Raw genomic sequence first — 16,825 nt, 5'->3', positions numbered from 1 at the left:
GTCCTGGAACTCACTCTGTAGCCCAGGCTGGCCTCGAACTCAGAAATCCGCCTGCCTCTGCCTCCCAAGTGCTGGGATTAAAGGCGTGCGCCACCAAGCCCGGCTCTAGCTAGACTTCTTAATCATCTTTTAGGTCAAAAATTTTCTTCACATGTTTTTCTCTGCCCCAAATATGTACTCTGGTTCAAATATGTAGTCTGAAGTTCTAGAATATCAATTGTTTTTGGAATTCTGTTGCTTGGCTAAGAATTCCTACGACTCATCCACTTTGATAGTGTTTTCCAGTAAATCTATGAAAGTCCTAGTTTCTCTCCTCTCACTTCTTGTACTCAGGTTTTCTGGGCGAAGCAGCACATTGGTTCAAGGAAGCACAGACAGTGTATTAGTCAGTGTGATGGTTTGATAAGAATGGACCCCTTAGGCTCATGTTTGGATGCTTAGTCATCAGGGAGTGGCACTACTTGAGGAGGATTAGGAGGTGTGGCCTTGTTGGAGGAAGTATGTCACTGGGGTGGGCTTTGAGGTTTCAAAAGTGCAAGCCAGGCCTAGGAATGCTCTTCCTGCTGCCTGGGGATCAGAATGCAGCTCTCAGCTTTGTCTCCAGCACTATGTCTGCCTGTGTAACACCATCATATTGCTATTGCCTGTCATGATGATGATGGTCTGAAACTGAAAATGTAAGCAAGCCCCACTTAAGTGCTTTTCTTTATAAGAATTGCCTTGATCATGGTGTCTCTTCAGGCGATAGGACAGTGACTAAGGCAGGGTTTGTTAGAAGAGAACAGTGGCTTGCATACACATATACACAATCCTATCAGTTCTGTTCCATTAGAGTACCAGAATATAACTTCCAACAGTGGAGTAGTGACACTTTTACCTTAGGGGTAATCTACAGTTGTCTAATTGGACTTAAGACCTGTTCAATAGGAGAGAGTTCTGCTGACTACTCATGCTGACTCTAGAGGCAGGGAAAGGCTTTCTCTTTGTAAACTTTGATAACTTTGTAAACCCTCAAGGCAGGAAAGTGGCCAGGCACTGGCCTGAGGAGTTCCAGCAGCTAGACTTCTCTGTCATAACATATCTAGCCTCTGTGACTGTCACAAAGGTGGTTTTCCGCCCCTCCAGAGGACCCTCCCCAGATTTGTTAATTTTAGATGAAAAGTCTAAACCAAAGAGCCACCAATCCCTGAACAGGAAAACCCATCAATTCCTGAGCTTTCTGATTGGTCCCGATGAGTTCACTTGGTGGGACTTGAAATCCCAGTGTCTTCCTTCATTAGGGTTTTACTGCCATAAACAGACACCATGACCAAGACAAGTCTTATAAAGGACAACATTCAATTGGGGTGGCTCAGAGGTTCAGAGGTTCAGTTGATTATCATCAAGGCAGGAATATGGCAGCATCCGGGCAAACATGGTGCAGGAGGAGCTGAGAGTTCTACATTTTCATCTGAAGTCTGCTAGCAGAATACTGGCTTCCAGGCAGCTAGGATGAGGTATTATAGCCCACACCCACAAGTTCACACCTACTCCAACAATGCCACACCTCCCAGCGTGCTACTCTCTGGGCCAAGCATATACAAACCATCACACCCACCAGTCCATACCCTGGAAATCTCTGCCCTTGAAGTCTCCACTCCCTAAGAAATCCTATATTTGCTCAGTTCATGCTGTCATCTCCCAGGTACAGAGTCAGCAACCTTGGATTCATCATTCTCCCCCTGGACTTGTCCCTCTAACAAATCTCTTTTATGAGATTTGCTGCCTGGTGTGACACTAACAGAGTCAGTGGAATTTATGTGCATATGTAAATATGTTTATTTATTGGTTGAGGAGGTTACTATAAACTTGAGAGGGAGTGTAGAGGGAGACATAGAAGGAGTAAATGGGTGGAAATAATGTAAACAAAGGAGTCATTGATAAAATTCTTAAACAAATACATTTGAATAAAAACAGTCAAAATGGAGTCTTCTGGAGAGCTGTCCCTGCCTCTGTTGCCTTATCTGCCTTAGGTGGAGAGGATGTGCCTAGTCCTGCAGGGACTTGATGTGCCAGGATGGGTTCTCAGGGGAGGAGGAGTGGGGGAGGGGCTTGGGAGGAGGGGGGCTGTAATGGTGGCATAAAGTGAATAAGTAAGTAAATGAATGGAAGATACTAATCTCCTGGTTATGAAAAATAAACTCCAGCATGTGACTTGTTAAGATCACAGCCACCTGGTTCGTTCTCAAGGGACACAGATGGCATCATCATCCACAAAAGACTGGAATGATGAATCACCAAAGTGTGGACTGACAACAAGTCTCACACTGAACTCACTTTCAAACATTTACGCTGCCTTCTCCAACTGCTCCCCCAGGCGTGGTGAGGGTCTGTGATGACGCCTGTGCGGAGTTACTTTGTGGTCTGTGAAAACAGTAGGTGCAAGGTTGTTCTTAATTTCAACCAAACTGACTGATACCCACCTCTCTTCTTGATGCACAGACAATTTCATTTTGGTGGATTAACATAATTTTTTACCTTTTTAAAAAGACTTTACACTGGGCATAATGACACATGCCTTTAATCTTAGAGCTCCATGAGGCAGAGACAGGAGGATCTCTGTGAGTTCTAGGCTATCCTGGTGTACAGAGTGAGTTGCTGCCATCCATTGCAATATAGTGAAGTGTGTGTGTGTGTGTGTGTGTGTGTGTGTGTGTGTGTGTGTCTGTGTCTGTGTACATATATATGTGGAACTACTGGGGGTTGAACTCAGGACCAGGCCTCTTTGTTTTTGAGCTCAATTTTGCACTAATACCCTAATCTCTGCCTCTGTGAACCCGGGGGTAAAAGGGAAACCTTGCCTGCTTGGCTGGGTTTTGTAAACTGCATGGCTGAAAATCCAAGGTTCTTGTATGGATAACTTACACAATAGCGTTGAGCCTCCAGGCTTCACACTGCAATAATTTCATAATCAGTTACTCTGGAGAAGGAGCATAAGTCTCCTGCTGCCCTTCTGGCTGTGATCATCACAATACCACAGCACTGGTAAATTAACCATTTCCTTTATTACCGTACAAGTCTTTGGAGTCAAAGTTTCAATGAGGACTGTGAGGTAAGAGATTAGGAAACACAGCTCAGTGAGGACTCTGAAGAGAGTTCAGACCCACTCAGCAATGTAGGGGTGCTCTTCTGTAGGTTTCAGGGGTCCTATGGCATGTAGTTGATGATGTGTAGCTCATAATATGTAGGTGTAGTCAGGGTGATTTCTGGGTATAATGAAGAGTGAAAATTTGGTAATTTGGACCCGTCATTCTGTATACAGCACCATAGCCCCTGAAAGCTAACGACACTCGGTGAACTTCTCTTTATAAAGATTCTAAACAAACAGTGATGGGATTTCTGTTATCTCATTCACAGAAGCTGAGAGAGTAGAAAGAGAAAGAAGCTGCTGAAGGTGGACTTGGCCTGAGTAGCCCTGAGCCCAAACCTCAGATAGGTACGTGTTTTCATTATGAGCTCTTTGACTTATATCTCACAATGTGACTTAAGCTGTGAAGTAGAATTTTAATATCCAAGGAGCCACAGTGCCTTACCTGCTAGTCAGAGTCACTAGGATGAAGTCACAGAGAAAGGCGGCCAAGCTTACTCTGTATGCACAAGATTTTCCCACAGCATACTCTGTATACAAGGCTTCCCACAGCTCACTCTCTGTACACTGGGTTTCTCACAGCTCACTCTGAATGCATGGGGTTTCCTACTGCTTACTCTGGAGATACTCAACTTTTATCTTTTTCTTTTCCCTCTAGGAAAAGAATGAGATACAAAATATTAATCCTATCGCTGTTGGTTCTAATGTCTCTCTATGCCCAGTATAGAGAATACCCTTTCAGGTAATTGTGAAAACTTAATGTTATATTCTTGATAAGAATCTGGTGAGATTACAGGATTTGCCCCTTAAGGAAATCGGCCAAATGTGCAGATCCAAATATATGTGAATTATACTCGTGCCTGTCTCCATAAATAGAGCCCTCTGTCCCAGTTCTTTGTTTCTAATGATATCAAAGATTTTAAAAATTCTATAGATAACCAGGTGTAGTGGTACATGCCTTTAATCCCAGCACTTGCAAGGTAGAGGCAGGCGGATTTCTGAGGCCAGTGTATTCTTTTTTTTTTTTTTTTTTTTTTTTTTTTTTTTTTGGTTTTTCGAGACAGGGTTTCTCTGTGTAGCCCTGGCTGTCCTGGAACTCACTCTGTANTGTCCTGGAACTCACTCTGTAGACCAGGCTGGCCTCGAACTCAGAAATCCGCCTGCCTCTGCCTCCCGAGTGCTGGGATTAAAGGTGTGCGCCACCAACGCCCGGTGGCCAGTGTATTCTATGGAGCTATTTCCAGGCAGAGAATCCCTGTGTCCACTGTGGTTGGGGAGGGCTGTAAGAGAAGTGTATGAAACTACCACTGGCTGTGGCAGCAAACAATGTTCACAAAAGTATGTTAAAGATGGAAACAAGTAGCACCCTCTTTACTGTTGGTGACTTCTGGAATAAAATGTATTCACTCCATAAATATGAAACAAGCAGAAAGACTTCCTAGCTATTTAACAAGTTTCTGCTAAGGATGCTAATCAATCTCATTTATTTGTCTCTGAAATTTATTAGGCAGTGGATGTATTGTTTCCTAAAGCTAAAGCTGTATGTAGCAAAGGGGGTGGGGAGAGATGATGGTGGAACTCTGCCCACCACAAATGAGACCCTGAGTTCAGTCTCCAGCATAGCAAGGAATAAATGAATACATAGCACATGGGCGTTCACTTTAGTGGTCTTCACCACATTCACTACATTATCTGAGCAATCAATGATATACTTCCAACAGTGTATTTTGAAACACTAGTAAGAGAACTAGATGATTTGTGAAAACCTTTTGTATACTTTTTGAAGTAATATAGTGCTTTTTTTTTTTTTAATTTCCCTTAAGCATAAAGAAACTGCAGATGACCTACCAGTGCTGGTAAGTTTTTATTTACAAGTATGGTACGACTTGTCCTTTGTGGACAACGTTGGTTGTTGATCCATGCTCCATGTTTCCTGCAGTCAGACTGCACAAGCACCATGTGACACACACATCTTAGTGATAGCTAAAGTTGGAGTGCCAGGAATCAAGAAAAGCAGGTGGGTAGTCAGCCATATTTGATGGAGGGCTGGAAACAGGCTAGGAGCAATTTACTAACAGGAGACAGAGCTTAGGCCCTGCAAATCTTTCCTCCTTGTGTGTTCTGGGCAGTCACATAGGTACAAGACTTGGTTGAAGATCATAAGAAGCCACACTCAGAACATCTCCCCAACATGTGTGCCTAAACATGAGTTAGACGAGGAGGACACCAATAGATGTGGCCAAGTGAATGGTGTAGGGGAAGGAGGAATCACAAGGCCTCTACAAAGAGCCACACACAACTAAGAGATGCTGAGCACAGGAGAGATAGTTGTCCCAGGGAAGAGCGCACCAACCGGTTTTCTGATAGCAAGTGGTCATCCCTGAAAACATACATACAAGGCCATGAATTTGGAATACAGCAAGAAGGGGGTGTATTCAGGAAAGTTGGAAGGAAGGAGGGGGAAAGGGAAAAACGATATAATTATCATAGAATCTCAAAAATGAAAGAAATGATCATCAAAGGCTCTCAGGAGGTTGCAGTGGCCACACAGTCATGGATTCTAAGAGTGTTGTCATGGGAACCCACATTGACGAGCAGCAACTTTATTTTCTGATGCTTCCTATGTCCAGGAGCTGGGTTTCATGATGATTCTGTGACTTATAACATCCAGAGAGGACCAGGTCTACCTGGGCCAAGCATGAAAGCAATATGTTAAAAAGGAGTGGATTTGGTGCACAGGGGTGCTTGCTTGTGACACCAGTACTTAGAACAGAGGCAGAAAGGTGAGGAGTTAAATGTTATTTACCTCCATAATGGTTTTAAGGCCAACCAGAGATATACAAGAGCATGTCTCAATGACAGTGGCTAATAGGAGACTTTCAGCTGTTCATATGAATGCTTCTCCTGGCAAAGATTCAAGGATTCAAACATTCAAAGATTCAAATATCCAAGGAATGCCCACTGCAGCAGAAGGTGGAAGAGGGAATGGGTTAATATACTTCTTGGAAATTTTTATTTACTTTCTGATACAGGGTTTCTCTGTGTAGCCCTGGATGTCCTGGAACTCACTCTGTAAACCAGGCTGGGCTCAAAGTCAGAGGTGTGCCTGCCTCTGCATGCTAAGTGCTGGGACTAAAGATGTGAGCCCATGCCCAGCCCTGGACAATGTATTTACTATCATACTTTCCAACAATAATAATTTCTTCTATTACCATTAATTCTCCTAGCACTGGAATTCTTTAACCTAACATATCAATACACACCATTTATAGGCAATGACAGCCAGAGTTAGTTGAATATTATAGTTTGGTCACATCTTTGAGATAACCTTATGGTACAACACAGCTCCACGCCTGCCTAGTCCCTCTACTGACTCTACTCAAGATTAACTCTCCACGGTGCCCTTATATCAGGGCTACCACTAGAGTGTATAGCAAAGAAGAAAAAGATTGAGTGAGGAGAATTACTGGACTTCCAATGCCCGTGACTTTGAGTAGGATTATAAAAGATCTTTGTGCCTCGATTTCATTATCTAGTAAAATGGGTATGAGAATTATGATAGCAATGATAGTATCTATCTTCATGTGTATAAAATAGAAATTAAATAAGAATTAGGAAATTTGTATATTTTTCAAAACCTTGTTTAATAAGGATACTTTAATGTTTAACCTCCCTTGTAGCCCACCACCCACCATAGGTAGTGGAAAGGAAAGGTTCATAGGGCAAAAGAAGGTGTAGACCTGGTTAGAAACAGTTCTTTGGGGCAATTGTCAGGATAGCAGCAGTTCAGTTCACACAAATCAGTAGTAGGAGCTTGATTCACTTGCAACCACCGTCCATGAATTAGAAATGGCAGCTCCATCCAGAAGAAACTTCGAGGCTCTGCCAATCAGCCTGAGTCTCCAGAAGCTGCAGGAAGCCGCCCAGACACCACCACAAGTTCTTTGGTGCATTTCTGTCTACAAAGTCACAACAAATGATGATCAGCAATGAAGGCAAGGCGTACCAATGCCACAGCATCGGCAAAGCCCAATGAAACCTGGCAAAGAGTGTCAAGGTGAACACAGCATTGTCCACTGTCTGTTGGGTTATACTTATACCCTTTCCAAACATCACGTGCTCTCTCAAGTGTCCACTCTAGCAAAACATCACATGCCTTTTTTCCAGGCAGCTTCCAGAAAAATACCACATGTCTGTTCAACAAAACATCCTCCCACATGTGTGTTTCAGTAAAAACATCCTCCCATAAGACAGTTTCCATAAAAATATTACATGACACAACTGAGTCTCCAAAGAAACCAAAAAATTTCACTTCAGAAAGTATTCAAAAAGTATGAGCTGTTAATAGCAGAACTCTAACTTTATCCAGCAAATTAGGAAATATTTTACTTAGGAAAGGGTAACTCAAATGAAATCTGGAAACTACATGCAAATAACAGCCTCAAGTTGCAGTATGATTAAAGAAATTTGAAAAAGACCAATGAACTAGGAAAACTATGATAGGTGCCCAGTAAGAGATGTGACTAGAACAGTATAAAAGATGGGTCATGGGAAATTTGTGGCCATATAAGGAATGTGGACATGAACACAGTGAAACTGAAAAATGACATGGTAATCTTGGGGCTTCCATAGCACAATATGAAAGTCCAAGGAGAAATCTAGAGAATGATTGGAAGGGGACAGAGAGGGAGCAGCCTGCTAATTCCGGAAGATGACATGTGGAAGTATTCTCTTCACATTTACTTCCTTTCAGATTTGGTTTTATCCTACAAAGAATTTTAAGTCTTCTGGATTGGGGATAAAGGTCAAGGTGGAGTGCTTATTTAGCAAGCATGAGGCCATGGGGCCACTCCTCAGCTCCAAACGACACACACACAGAGAAGACAGACAGACAGACAGACAGACAGACAGACACACACACACACACACACACACACACACACACACACACACACACAAAGAGTGAGGCCAATTAGGAAGCTGTCCCAATGGCCCAGAAAGAGATAATGAGGCTTGAAGATGTTGGTGGTGGCAGGGGGTGGAATCAGGCAATAGACTTGAAAGAGATTTTGAACATAAACCACTTAGGACTGAATCCTGGGCTTCCAGGGGCCCCGAGAGGGTATTGACTCCTGCTATGCTTTGGCAGTGTACACATGTTCAGTGGGATACAAGCTATGACAGTAGGGACCTGGAGGTGAGATGGCAGCATTAAACACTTCACTGTGAGATGTCCAAAAACTTAAGACCTCCAGAACACAGTTGAATTCCTGGAGAAGTCCAAGTTGTATGTAAAAAGCCTGAAGCCACAGAGGAGTGCCAAGAAAGTGTCATGTGGAGAAACAGAATGTCTCAGAGAAACCCTCATAAAAATGGTTGTCAGGTCTCAGATGAAGACTCCTCAGCAAATAAGATATTTAATGCTCATCTAGCAACGGAAATAAGATCTCTTTCTACTGTTAAAACAAAACAAACAAGAGCACAGAGGTAGGGCACAGCTGAAGCAGTCAGACTTCTGTGAGTTTAGGGCTGGCCAGGGCTATAGGAAGACCTTGTCTTGAACAAAAGGAACAAGACATCAAACAATCCAGAGTAACTTTGGGATGGCAGGAAGTTGAGGGAGCTATAAATTCTCTCTGAGCTAGATGACTGTGCAAGAGAACTATAAAAAGCCACAAGGGCTGCCAGGCGACAGGGTCCTGGGCTGCTGGGTGGCAGGGTCTGGTGCCATCGCTACTGGCACTCATCAAGATTGTTCACTGTGAATTTTATATCTTTTATCGTTTTTTTTAGGTCTCTGAAAAACCAACCAGAACTCCAGCCTTCAGACTGGTTTAACACCATGTAAGAAAGCCCATCTTGCATCTGTGAGGTTAATTCACAAATGTTGACATATGGGATCAGTGCCACTGTTGGAAGTGTGTGCCTGGAACCAAGGAGGCCAGAGCAGGGCACTGCATCTCCTGGAACTGGGGTTACAGAGGGCAATGAGCCAACAGTGTGGGTGCTGGGAACTGGACAGGTTCTCTGTCAGAGCAGCAAGTGCTCTTAACCACGGAGCCATCTCCGCAGTCCCAGCTTTGAGCAATCTTGCTACTTAAAACTTGATCAGTGGAAGTGGGTGGGTAGGGGAGCAGGGTGGGGAAGGGTATAGGGAAACTTTCGGGATAGCATTTGAAATGTAAATAAAGAAAATATCTAATTAAAAAAAAACTTGATCTATAACCGTTTGCATCACCTGAAATAGACACATCTGCTATTGTATATATGAAACACACGTATACAAAGTAGTATTCCTGTTTATGGTCATTAATCCTGCTTCCTAAGCTTATAAGCAGTCTAAATCTTTTTAAAAGATTCAAATATTATATCAAAAGTGAAAACTAACATATAAAAAATGTTCTGAGTTGATTATCCCTAACTTCCTGGCATTTTATATCCCTCCAGTCTATAAGGCTATTGAAACATAAAGTTTAGGGAGTCAGGATTCTGTCACTCAAAATAAAATTGTTAATAATAATAATAACAGCCCATTTCAGGCCTAATATGTTTCTAATTATATTGTGATCATCATTCTGAGCATAGACAATTATATGTGTCCAAGCACTTTGCATTCCAAGCCCCTCCAGTAATGTTTTGGATTAAGGTCACTAGGAAATTTCATTCTAAGTGTGAAGATAGGGCTAAACCAGAGGCAGGTTTCATCCCCAGGACAAAGAGCTTATATATAACGCTCATCCTGAGCATGGGGGTAAATCTGCACACGAGCATTCCCTGGCTTTCCTTTCATGTCTTCTACTTAACTGTAAGTGCACACTTACATAATGGTCTGGCCTGCTGCCTTCTTACCTTCTCCTTCCTAATATATATACTTATATATTAGTAAATTATATTTATGTAATTATGGGATTCAATATGCACATATATTCAACAACAATTGGGGACCAGCAGGACCCGGGTACCCAAGAACTCCACCAGACCAGTGGCATGGGTTCCTTCCGGTCTGGGCAGTTGCCCTGAGCAGACCTTGGGCACAAACTCTACAGTCAGTCCCACAACACCCAAAGGAAGCTCCACTCCCAGGCACTCTAACACACCCAGGATCATAGGATCAGAGGTGCCCTAAGCAGACATTGGGTACTAACTCTGCAGCCAGTCCCATAACACCCAAAAGATGCTCCACTCCCAGATACTCCAACACACCCAGGACCCCGGGATCCCAGTATCTTAGGAGCTTGGTCACACCAGGATCTCAGGGTCCCAGAATCACAGGATCACAGAGACAGCTGAACTCTGAGGAGTTCTGACACAACCAGGATCACTGGAAGGACAGGATCCAGTCAGATATAGTAAGGGCAGGTAGCACTAGAAATAATCAGATGGCGGGAGGCAAGCATAAGAACATAAGCGACAGAAACCAAGGTTACTTGGCATCATCAGAACCCAGTTCTCCCAACATAGAAAGTCTTGGATACACCATCATACCAAAAAAGCAAGATTTGGATCTAAATCACTTCTCATGATGATGATAGAGGAATTTAAGAAGGACATGAATAATTCCCTTAAAGAAATACAGGAGAACACAGGTAAACAGCTAGAAGCACTCAAAGAGAAAACACAAAAATCCCTTAAAGAATTACAGGAATCATAATCAAACAGGTGAAGGAAATGAATAAAACCATCCAAGATCTAAAAATGGAAATAGAAACAATAAAGAAATCACAAAGGGATACAACCTAGAGTTAGAAAACCTAGGAAAGAGATCAGGAGTCATAGACACACACATCACCAACAGAATACAAGAGATAGAAGAGAGAATCTTAGGTTCAGAACATAAAAAATACTGACACAACAGTCAAAGAAAATGAAAAAAGCAAAAAGCTCCTAAACCAAAACATCCAAGAAATCCAGGACACAATGAGAAGACCAAACCTAAGGATAATAGGTATAGAAGAGAGTGAAGATTTCCAACTCAAAGGGTCAGTAAATATATTTCAACGAAATTATAGAAGAAAACTTCCCTAACCTAAAGAAAGAGATGCCCATGAACATACAAGAAGCCTACAGAACTCTAAATAGACTGGACCAAAAAAGAAATTCCTCCTGTCAAATAATAATCAAAACACCAAATGCACTAAACAAAGAAAGAATATTAAAAGCAGTAAGGGAAAAAGGTCAAGTAACATATAAAGGCAGGCCTATCAGAATTACACCAGACTTCTCACCAGAGACTACGAAAGCTAGAAGATCCTGGGCAGATGTCATACAGACCCTAAGAGAACACAAATGCCAGCCCAGGCTACAATATTCAGCAAAACTCTCAATTACCATAGATGGAGAAAACAAGATATTCCATGACAAAACCAGATTTACACAATATATTTCCAAAAATCCACCCCTACAAAAGATAATAGATGGAAAACACCAACACAAGGAGGGAAACTACACTCGTGAAAAATCAAGAAAGTCATCTTTTGAAAAACCCAAAAGAAGATATCTGCACAAACATAATTCCACCTCTAACAACAAAAATAACAGGAAGTAACAATCACTTTTCCTTAATATCTCTTAACATCAATGGACTCAATTCCCCCCAAAAAGACATAGACTAACAGACTGGATACATAAACAGGATCTAGCATTTTGCTGCATACAGGAAACCCACCTCAGGGACAAAGACAGACACTACCTCAGAATCAAAAGTTGGAAAACAATTTTCCAAGCAAATGATCCCAAGAAACAAGTTGGAGAAGTCATTCTAATATCGAATAAAAACTTTCAACCAAAAGTTATCACAAAAGATAAGGAAAGACGCTTCATAGTGGTCAAAGGAAAAATCTACCAAGATGAACTCTCATTTCTGAACATCTAAGCTCCAAATGCAAGGGCACCCACATTCATAAAAGAAACGTTTCTAAAGCTCAAAGCACACACTGCATTCCACACAGTAATAGTGGGAGACTTTAACACCCTACTCTCAGCAATAACAGATAATGGAAACAGAAACTAAACAGGGACCCAGTGAAACTATCAGCAGTTATGAACCAAATGGATATAACAGATATTTATAGAACATTTCATCCTAAAGCAAAAGAATATACCTCCTTCTCAGCACCGAATGGTACCTTCTCCAAAACTGACCATATAATTGGTCACAAAATAGACTTCAACAGATATAAGAAGATTGAAATAATGCCATGCACTCTATCAGATCACCACAGACTAAGGCTGGTCTTAAATACTAACAAAAACAATGGAAAGCCCACATACACATGGAAGCTGAACAACGCTCTACTCAAAGATAATTTGATCAAGGAAGAAACAAAGAAATTAAAGGCTTCTTAGAATTTAATGAAGATGAAGGCACATCATACCAAAACTTATGGGACACAATGAAAGCAGTGGTAAGAGGAAAACTCATAGCTCTAAGTGCCTCCAAAAGAAACTTGAAGAGAGCTCACACTAGCAGCTTGACAGCACACCTGAAAGCTCTAGAACAAAAAGAAGCAAATACACCCAAGAGGAGTAGACAGCAGGAAATAATCCAACTCAGGTCTGAAATCAACCAAACAGAAACAAAAAGAACTATGCAAAGAATCAACAAAACTAGGAGCTGGTTCTTTGGGAAAATCAACAAGATAGGTAACCCCTTAACCAGACTCACCAGAGGACACAGGGACAATATCCAAACTATTAAAATCAGAAATGAAGAGGGAGAGATAACAATGAAATATATCTTAGAATAATTATTCTGCTTGTTGAATATGAACAGTTGAAAATATTAAAATCATGTTCTACAAACAAACAAACAAACAAATTAATAAGAAAAAGAGGCCATAAGTTTGAAAGAAAGTAAGGAGAGGAATATGGAAGTATATAGAGGGAGAATGATAATGAAGTAATTATATTATAGTCTCAAAAGGGAAGAAATAACAACCTCTTGTATTTTACAGATACAGATATATATATATGTATTTGTATATATTTTCCCATATATATATATTAGGAAAGGACATTATATAATATAATAATGTATTATGTATGATATATTAATTATTATATAATTACATATAATATATTATATATCATATAACACAATGCTATATATTATATAATGTACATACACGTTATATAATACTTATACATGTTATATATAATACATAAACTACATGCTATATATTAATTTTATATTATAAATTATATTATATTTTATATAATTACATTATCATTTCTTAATGCATATGGAATTATATATAATTTAAATTATATGCATATGTGGGGATGTGTAGTTGTACACATGAATGGAGTGACCTACTAGAGAAGGTTGTGAGCCACCCCAGAACTGGAAAGTAAACTGCGGTTCTCTGCAAGAGCAGCATACACTCTTAATGGTGGGACCATCTCTTTAGTCCTTTTCTTTCTTTCCTTCCTTTTCTCATTCTCTCTCTCTCTCTCTCTCTCTCCTGGAGACCTAGTTTCAATCTATACCCCATGCTGACCTTGAACTCACAACTGTCTCACCTTCCTGATGATCTGATGTGGCCCTTTCTGACGTGATGCTTCCCTAGCTTATCAGAACTGTCAAGACTTTGGGTTGGATATAATGGGATGCTGCCTTCAGATACAAGGTATTAAGCATTATCAGTCCCCCCCCCACCCCGATGTTTTAGGATTACCTATTTCACTCTAAAATTCTGTCTTTCTTACAAATACAGAATGGATCCAACACACATGCGCATGAGAGCTACTAACTGGTCCGCTCCGATTGTGTGGACCAACACTTACAATGAGTTAGTCTTGGTAAATTATTATAAGAAGCATCCAGTTACCGTGGGGTTGATCGTGTTTGCAGTGGGAAGGTAGGTAACATCAAGTGTCTTTTAAACTCAGGCTTTTCGTTGTAGAAAATAGAGATGATCTACTGACTCTATGTTATTCTCTTTAAGTCAATTCTTGTCACAATCCACAATACCACCACACAGAAGCAACCCATTCTCTCAGCTTCCTTCTATGATCTGATTTTCAGTCTTCCCTCCGATAATAACTTAATTTCATGGGCCTTTTACCAATCACCGTAATACAAGTGTATAGCACTTTTCATTATCTCTGTATTTACTCCAGTATTTCCCTACCTACTGTGCACCTACAGGTGATAAATAACTGCTTATAGAAACTCCCACTCACCTGTACATATTGACTGTCAGAGGAACACAACAAAATAAAGCCGCTGTGATTTTATGCAGCAGGGTTCTTACATGCTATGTTTTCTGACCATTAATCATAATGTTGAAAAAAAGAGCATATAAAAATCATCCAGTGATTTTAAAGTCAAAGCAAACCCACACTGAATTCCTCCTAATCAAATAGAAAACCAGAACCACAAGAGTCAACTGTTTAAAGAGGAAAACAAGTGCAATGAAATGTTTCCACTTAAAGATAGAAGGGCTGACCTATAGACAATAAATATTGAGAGAGAGAGAGAGAGATGAGTTCAGTGAAATTAGGACATACTGCAAATCAAACATGAACCTTGCCAGGTACAAAATGTGAACCATGACCATGTTGTGAAGACATCAAGCTGGGCGTAAGTATGCAATGTGTAGCCTTCAGACTCTGCACCACATGGTCAAAGCATAAGGAGAGTTTGCAGCGGCCAGTGGAGAGCAGGGGCGGCAGCTAAGGTGTGCCGCTCCACACGGTCTGAGCTCCTCAGGAGAGACAGGCTGATTCTTGGCATCTCTGTTCAGGGTTAGCAGATCTTTCAACCATATTGTGACTTAGTGACGCCTCGCTCTTTCTTCATACTGCCTCTTTCTAGTATACACATTTAATATTACAAAAACATATATAGAAGAGTCCACTCAACAAATGTCCTTTCCATGTGTGTAAAGTACTCTTTGTGGTTGACCATATTTAACTCACAAGAGTTGAAATAAACAAAAAACTGAAATTGAACCAAATGTCATATGGGGGTGAAATTTTCAAAAATCAATTCTAGGATAAAATCAGGAAAGCTCACAAATAGGTGAACATTGAATTGAGCAACACAATTTTTTTAACTTAGCATACAAAGTCATGGGTTTCGTTATGACATTTCCGTACAGTTTGTCAGTGCACTATGTTCAAACTCCCCTCTCATATTCTAGCCTGCCATCCTACTCCACTATTCTAATGTTCTAATTCTGCATATGAAATAAAACAAGCTGTATTTATCTTCTCCATTATCCTCTCCTGTATTCCTCTCTCTACTCCCATTAGCCTTTTCCTTTTTCAGATCTTTTCACGTGTGCACCACCCTCCTACATTTCTTTATTCACTCATCTGAATGACACACTCTATAAATACCCAGTAGGTCAAGACTGGAGATGTAGTCAATTAGCAGAGCTTAAGAACCTGGAGCACATAAGGCCGTAGGTGACCTTCAGCCCTTCCAGAACAGGTCATGGTGGGTCACAGCTGTAATCCCAATACTTGGGAGGTGGAGGCAGAAAGATTAGAAGTTCAAGGTCATCCTTGGCTATACAGCAAGTCTGAGGCCAGCCTAGGATACATGTGATTCTCTCAGGAAAAAAAGTGAGGGATTTCCTACTTCTCATGAGTCCCTGGGCTTGAACTCCAGAGCCATACATGCAGACATACAAACATGCACACATACATACCACACATGCATAAATACATACTACACATGCACATATACATACCACATATGCACACATATATACCACATATACATACCACACATGCACAATGCATAGCACATATGCACACATGTACACATACACACCACACATGTACACTTACATACCACATATGCACATGTACATACTACACATGCACACTTACCATACATATGCACATGCCACACATGCACACATACACACCATACATGCGCACATACATACCACACATGTACACATACATGTAGGTAGGAATACATACCCTAACCTTCATTTTAAGGAGCTGTATAGAGAAAACAACCTAAGACAAGCTAAAATAAATAAATATGGGAGTGATGATAAATAAAACCAAATTTAAACCCAACTTAGTCCCTTACAAAAGGTCAATAAAGTTGACAAACCCTGAAAAAAAAAAAAAAAGAAACAGACTAGGAGAGTTCCTGATAAATACTTGGTAAAGACTCTGCCAAACCACCAGTGGCAGGAGTCACAGAGAAATTGATGCAGACTGGAAGAGACCAAGCAGCTGTCAGGACTAAACCCATCCATCATGTGTCCCGGAGTGCATCATGACAACTGAAGTGCGTTTACGAGTTAAAACTGGGGAAATCAGATCACAATCTGTAGCTTAGCTGATAGAATACCACAGTTGAGGATTTCCTTATTTTGTACGAAGCACAGTGGCCACAGAGAATGTAGAGAGTAGCTGGGGGACACACGGCTTGGGAGACTCTGGCATACAGGGAAAGCTCTCTGTAACTTTAATGACGTTCAAAAGTAGGAAGTATGGCTCTACTGAAAAACACATGTTCTATGTTGTGCAAAGAGAAGAGAGGACAAGGTGTGTTCAGGGTGAAGTGACAATGGCTGTAGGTGTAAATGACTAAAACTGTTTGGTTGGCTTGTTTTCTGGAGGGCAGAGAAGTTACTATAAGGCAGTGATACCAAGAAACAAACTGGCAAAGATCTCGGAGACAGTGCAGATGTCATGTGTCTGTGACCTCAAGACTGTCTCTATCTG

General features: G+C 41.0%; 1 protein-coding gene across 1 annotated transcript in view; it reads left to right on the top strand.

Annotated features, from left to right (window-relative positions):
• The first annotated feature begins 3,416 nt into the window (after window positions 1-3,416).
• Window positions 3,417-16,825, top strand: part of LOC110289780 (N-acetyllactosaminide alpha-1,3-galactosyltransferase-like) — a 15,190-nt gene continuing 1,781 nt past the window's right edge. Inside the window, exons 1-5 of the mRNA XM_021156157.1 lie at window positions 3,417-3,475; window positions 3,786-3,869; window positions 4,951-4,983; window positions 8,921-8,971; window positions 13,843-13,986. Of these exons, the coding sequence (XP_021011816.1) occupies window positions 3,793-3,869; window positions 4,951-4,983; window positions 8,921-8,971; window positions 13,843-13,986 (305 nt within the window). The 5' untranslated portion in view covers window positions 3,417-3,475; window positions 3,786-3,792. The remainder of the gene's footprint in view (window positions 3,476-3,785; window positions 3,870-4,950; window positions 4,984-8,920; window positions 8,972-13,842; window positions 13,987-16,825) is intronic.

Source organism: Mus caroli, chromosome 2 (genome assembly GCF_900094665.2).
Source record: "Mus caroli chromosome 2, CAROLI_EIJ_v1.1, whole genome shotgun sequence".
Taxonomy (NCBI): Eukaryota; Metazoa; Chordata; class Mammalia; order Rodentia; family Muridae; genus Mus; species Mus caroli.
The sequence above is the reverse complement of the archived record's forward strand: the minus strand, read 5'-3'. Positions and strand labels throughout refer to the sequence as shown.